We start from the raw sequence: 6,000 nt of genomic DNA, 5'->3' as shown, positions 1-6,000 counted from the left end.
GTAGAGAGAAGAATAGGGCTGGAAGAGAAGGCAAGCAAGAGGAAAGGATGCATAGGTGTTGTAGGCAAATGGGTCTAGGTTTTGAACCTGTAAATGTCATTTACCAGCTACATGGCTTTGGGTAGTATCACTTAATGTCTCCAAGTCTTTGCGTTCTCTTCTGGAAAATGGAAACAAATAATACTACCGGAATCAAGGGGTGACTATGAACATTAACCACCATATGTATTTGTTTGGCATAGTGCCTGACACTTGGTAAGGACTTGATAAGTGATTGATATTCTTAATACTGTTGTTGCTATTATTAATAATTATTCTGACAGAGAAGAGCCTAGACCTTCAGAGATCCTTTGCTTTCTTCTCCAGCTCACTTGTATCTGCTAGGAAGGTTCATCCTCCATCCCTTCATTGGAAATGAAGCCCAAAGCCCTCAGGAATGGATTCTGTGATTCAATGCCACTCCCCACTTCTTTACTTTCTCCAAACACAATCCCCATGCTCTTGACTTAAAAATGATTTTATTGCTGTAAGGTTTAATCCGATTGGTAGTGAAATGAAATAGGCCAAGCAAAGGTTGGTTGAGGCAAGCTATTAATGGGACGTGCTCTCGGGGGAGGTTCTGTGGCCCACAGGGGAGGGAGAGAGCGGGGAGTCATGGGCCAGGGAAGTCATACCCAAAGGGCGTACATGTGAGCTTTTAAGGGGGGAGGGGTAAGGGGTTGTGTCAGTATGGGGTGATAACTGCTTATGCCCTTATATGGGTTTGGGTAAGGTGTGGTTCAGGTTTCCTGCATAGATCATGTCTCCACCTGAGGATTTGTCCTTGGGCAGCCTGCTGGTGGTGGGAAAGTTCTGAGGGGAGGGTAACAAGATGGAGGGTCTGCCGCCATTTTGTTGGTGCCTTCTGATCCCCCTTGATCCCACCGGTCCAACATTCCGATCCTTTTGTGGTTATAGGGCATTAGTTCAGATCTGGCTACTTCCTGCTGAGTAGGGGGCATCCTGGGGTCCCTCAGAAGTGGTGAAGTGGGAGTACAGGTGTAGGAGGAGTTGATTGACAGATACTCAAGACATTTCTCGAACTCGTTCCTGGATAAATCGGAGAACACAAGGGGCCACTGTTAATAATATGCTGATGATTAGGAATGGGCTTAGGAGGGGGAGGAGCCATGCAGTTAGTGTGGCCTGCCACCATTGGGGTGTAGTTGGACCGCCCCGGTGGTACCGGGTTTGGAGAGACTCACGAACTTTGGCAAGGGTGTGGAGATTGGCCTCAATTACACCTGTTTCACTGATGTAGTAACAGCATTCTTCGTTGAGAAACATGCAGGTTCCACCCTTGTCTGTGGTGAGGAGGTCCAAGGCTGTCAGTTTTGGAGCTCAGCTTGAGCCACTGATGTTACCTGGTGTTGTAGGGAAGCTGGACACTCTGCCGAGGCCTCCATGGCTATTTGAAGCCTTTCAGATAGGTCCCTGGTGGAATATACAGAGTGGATTAAGGCCCTCGTCCCCAGTCCGTGGCCACCAGGGTTGAGGCCAGGGAGACTCCGATAACTAGTGGGAAAAAGACCACTCGTTTCTGCTTTTGGGGGGCCCTGGCAAGGAGGGCTAATTCTGCTTGACTATAGATAGTTAATCATGGAACCAAGGAGACAGGCAAACAGAGAGAGGCAGAGGTATTGAGAGAATTAGAAAGGGTGCCATTGCACCTAAGCAACTGCCAATAGGGGCGTGATGAGAGGTAACATTAGACAGGGTGACATTGCAGAGGGAAGAGTTAGGGGTGGAATAACAGAAAGGGAATTGGTGGTTGAGAGGGTCGGTGAATAAGGAAATGTTGTGGAGAGAGGGAGAAGGTCCCGGAGGTGTGGGTGTGGGGTTGGTGCAGTTAAATGATTAGGGAGCAGAACGCCTACCGGGGGCTAAGCAGTGGGACAAATTAATAGATTTAAGACCCCGTTGGTGAGTTTCCAAATTGGAAATTGGGGATGAGAAGGAAAGGAGGTTTGATCTTTTAACTGGATTTTTACTGGGGGGGTCATGAGTGGCCACAGTTGGTTTAGAGGTTTCCCAGACTTGGGGGTTAATGGGTAAAGGGAGATGGGGTGGTGGGGAGGGATCAGGAGAGATTAAGGGTAAGAAATGGTGAGCGAGAAAGACGAATGGTGGCCTTGAGTTTGTGTAGGATATCCTGGCTGGCCGAGGAGAGGAGCGGGGCAGGAAGGAATTATAAGGAAGGAATGTGAGAAAGGGAACTCATCCAGGCCACAAGAGAGGAGTGGGGTAGTTTGTGGAATGGAGGAGGTGCCATCAATTCCCACCGCCGCTATTGGAGAGGGGAAACTGGCACCTGAGTAGGAAGGCAAGATAGAGTAGGTCACCCCGTGTCCAACAGGAAAAAGATGGACTTACCCACTACCTGGAGCATGACCCTGGGCTCAGCCTGGGTTAGGGGAGGTGTCGGAGTCTGGGCCCCATCAGTCATCATCCAATCTGAGTAGTTGGAAGGCTGGACTTACCGGCTCAGGGTTTCCACCTCGTGGAGGTGCCGAGGATCCTCCAAGACTGGGGCAGTCAGATTTCCAGTGGCCCATCATCTTGCATTGAGGGCATGGCCATGTTGGCTCCTTGGGATTGGGACATTGATGGGCCCAGTGTCCCTCAGTTCCGCATTTGAAGCAAGCCCCAGGCGGGGTGTAGTTGATTTCCCCTTTCTGTTGGCTTCCAGAGCCCGCCAGGGCTGCTACCAAGGCTTGGGTTTGGAGTTGGACCTTTTGCTGGAGTCTAGCCTGCCTCTTAAGTTCAACCGCTTCCTCTCGGGTGTTAAAGACTTTAAATGCCATTTTCACCAGGTCAGGAATGGGAGTTTGAGGACCCTCCTCGACCTTTTAAAATTTTTTATGATATCAGGGGAGGACTGAGAGATAAAATGGGTCACCAAGACAGTAGCCCCAGCTAGGGAGGAAAAAGACCGCTCATTTCTGCTTTTCTGGGGAGGCTGGGTCCAGGCCAGTGTACTGGGTTGAGGCCTCAGTGAGCTTATTAAGGAAAACTGCAGGGTTTTCATCTGGGTTCTGAGCAACTTCCCAGAGTTTATCATAGTTGATAGCCTTGTTAGAGGCCCCCAGCATATCAGCGATAAGACAATGGACCATGTGGTGGCAGCGGCAGCGGCAGTGGCAGCGGCCATCTTGGCCAGTCTGATAATCCCATCCAGGATCCCCAGCGGGAACTGCCTGAGCACCCACCGGCTAGTGGCATTGGTCAAATGGACCTGGTCTGAGTGTTCTTGGACAACAGCCTGAATATGTTCCCTCTCCTCCGTTGTAAGGGTGGTGGTCTGGACAACATGCAAATCATGCCAAGTCAAGCCATATCCCTGGGCCAAATATTGGAATTCCTTGATATAGTTTCCTGGGTTAACAGAGTAAGAGCCCAGCTGTTTCTAGATTTGGGAAAGATCTTGGAGTGAAAATGGGACGTGAACACGTATAATGCCCTCTGCACCCGCCACCTCTCGTAAGGGACAGAGTAGGTCAGGGGAGGAAGAGACCCTGTGAGATCTTGTATGGGTAGAGCCTGGAGGGGAGGCAAGAAGTGAAGGCTGAGGGTCGGGGATAGGTAAGGGTGTTTGGGATGCAGAGGGAGAGGGAGGGGGGGCAGAAGGTTTCGAGTAGGGAGGAGGAGGGGTAGGGATTCCCCTGACTGGGGGACCAGTGAGACCCTCAAGAAGTTCTGAGAGGGGGGAAGGATGATAGGAATCAGGGCCTTTTGTTTTGTGGGTAGAAGAAGGTGGCGCCCATGCCAGAAGGACTTGTGCAGTCAGTGGAACAGAGGGAAGAACGAGAGCAGAGGTTCCAAAAAGCCTGAATGTAAGGGACCTGAGACCATTCACCCTGGCGTTGACAAAGGTTGTTCAGATCTGTAAGGGTCTGGTAAGTCGCCATTTTCTGAGATCCTGTGAGAACCCCAGAGTTTCAAAATTGGCCAGTAGACAACCCAAGGTAGTTTTGGGGGTCAAATTTGGATTGGGCAGTTCCCACGATTCCTGACAGGTAACCCAGACACTGAAAACCGGTGTCCCCATTTGCAGCTCAGGGTCACGGACAGAAACAGGTCACCATGAGGATGAGGATGTCTCCTGATCTCTAGGGACCAATGGAAAGCCACCCGGTGGCTCAGTGGAGTTGCCCTGGTGTGGCTGTGGCTTCAGGCAGTACCACCTGGACAGGGGCACAGAATTGGGGGAACTGCCCAATCCAAGGCATTGGGTTCAGACAAGGTCCTGGTGATGAGAGGAGAGAGGTTCCCCACCAGAGTGCGGCCTTGATCTCCTCCTGGGTTTCCCCACCAAATGTCAGGTTTAATCCAATTGGTAGTGAAATGAAATAGAGAGGCCAGGCAAAAGTTGGTTGAGGCAAGCTTTTAATGAGATGTGCTCTCAGGCAAGGTTCCGTGGCCCACAGGAGAGGGAGAGAGTGGGGAGTCATGGGCCAGGGAAGGCGTGCCCAAAGGGAGTACATGTGAGCTTTTAAGGGGGGAGGGGTGGGGAGTTGTGTCTGTATGGGGTGATAACTGCTTATGCCCTTATATGGGGTTTGGGTAAGGTGTGGTTCAGGTTTCCTGCATAGGTCCTGTCTCCACCTGATGTTGTGTCCATGGGCGGTCTGCTGGTGGTGGGAAAGTTCTGAGGGGAGGGTAACAAGATGCAGGGTCTGCCGCCATTTTGTTGGTGCCTCCTGATCCCCCTTGATCCCACTGGCCCAACAATTACTTGATTCTAGGAAGAGTAGATACTACCACAAACATGAGCCATGGGGAAGGGACACTTTTTTGAGGTTCCTATAGTGTTCCCACACCTATGTACCAAAGGTTGTAGATGCCACACAGAGGTGAAACATGATAGTATTTATAAAATGCTTAGGACAGTGTCTGGCATATGGAAAGCACTCAATAGTGGATAGTCCCCTCCTCTGGTCATGTGTGTCCTGAGGTTTGAGGTGACCTGAGGAGGCCTCCAATGTCCTAACCACAGGCGCAAGCCTGTCTGTATGGAGGTCTGACCAGGGGTAAGATGAAGTGCGTTGACTTTTCATTTCCTTCCTAAGATCCAGGATTCTGCTGGACTCTGCCACTGTCCATCTACCTGTGAGAATAATTATCAGTTGCCCTCACTTATTCGTGAGATAAATCATTTTTATCAGTCTCTTACTATTTTTTTTAGCCAATCTTGAGTTATTTTCAGCATTATATAAAGGACACTACGTTATTTGTCAAAATCTTGGGTTTTTTTTTCTCTCTTTTACTATTTTTATCAAGCTTTTTTATTTCCTCCCTTCTTCCCTCCCTTCCTTCTTCTCTTTCTCTGCCTTCCTCCAATTCACTTTCCTCCATCCCTTCATCCCCCTCTTCCTGCCTTCCCTCTTTTTCTTTCCTAATTGCTTTCTTTTGCTGTTTCATTCTTTCTCTAATTTTTCTTTCCTTTTTCTCTCTTCCTCTCTTCTTTCCCCTCTTTTATTCCCCCTCCCCTTTCTTCTTTCAACATCTAATCTGGTAAGATTTTGTGCTAATAACCAGGGAAAGACAGAAATAAGTTGTCTTGTCATAAGGAATCTTCTATCCCTAGAGGAAAACAGAAAGTCCAAAGGGAAATGGAAGTAAGAAGTGTAGGGCCCAAAGGGATGCCCATGTAGGTCTCACTGGGCCTCAGCTTGCCTGGATGTCTTCCACTCTTTGTCTCGAAGCTTCTTCCGCTGGATTTTCCCTGTGATAGTCTTGGGCAGCTCAGAAACAAACTCCACCTGTTGGGAAAAGTTAGCCTAGCGTGGGCCATCTGTGACCCCAGTATATTTTTCAGAACTGCTATAGGGTGAGAAGAAGCTCTTGAGGCTGGAGGCTCCAGGTGAGTGAAGACTGAGATTGGAACACTCCCAGGGCAGCCCCTAGGCAATAAGAAGCTTCAGAAAGTGTTCTGGGACAAAGGCAAGAAGACAATGGCTG

General features: G+C 49.6%; 1 protein-coding gene across 2 annotated transcripts in view; it reads right to left on the bottom strand.

Annotated features, from left to right (window-relative positions):
- Positions 1-507: 507 nt before the first annotated feature.
- The window catches only part of LOC129520089 (acyl-coenzyme A synthetase ACSM2A, mitochondrial-like), a 35,090-nt gene continuing 29,597 nt past the window's right edge, over positions 508-6,000 (bottom strand). Inside the window, exons 14-15 of one of the 2 annotated variants that reach the window (XM_055341045.1) lie at positions 5,716-5,801; positions 508-5,146 (exon numbers count right to left, since the gene is read on the bottom strand). In XM_055341045.1, the coding sequence (XP_055197020.1) occupies positions 5,143-5,146; positions 5,716-5,801 (90 nt within the window). In that variant the 3' untranslated portion in view covers positions 508-5,142. Of the gene's footprint in view, positions 5,147-5,228; positions 5,802-6,000 lie in introns of those variants that run through there. The other variant, XM_055341044.1, reaches the window with a different exon arrangement.

The sequence above is a fragment of the Nyctereutes procyonoides genome, unplaced genomic scaffold (assembly GCF_905146905.1).
Source record: "Nyctereutes procyonoides isolate TBG_1078 unplaced genomic scaffold, NYPRO_anot_genome, whole genome shotgun sequence".
In the NCBI taxonomy this organism is placed as follows: domain Eukaryota; kingdom Metazoa; phylum Chordata; class Mammalia; order Carnivora; family Canidae; genus Nyctereutes; species Nyctereutes procyonoides.
The sequence above is the reverse complement of the archived record's forward strand: the minus strand, read 5'-3'. Positions and strand labels throughout refer to the sequence as shown.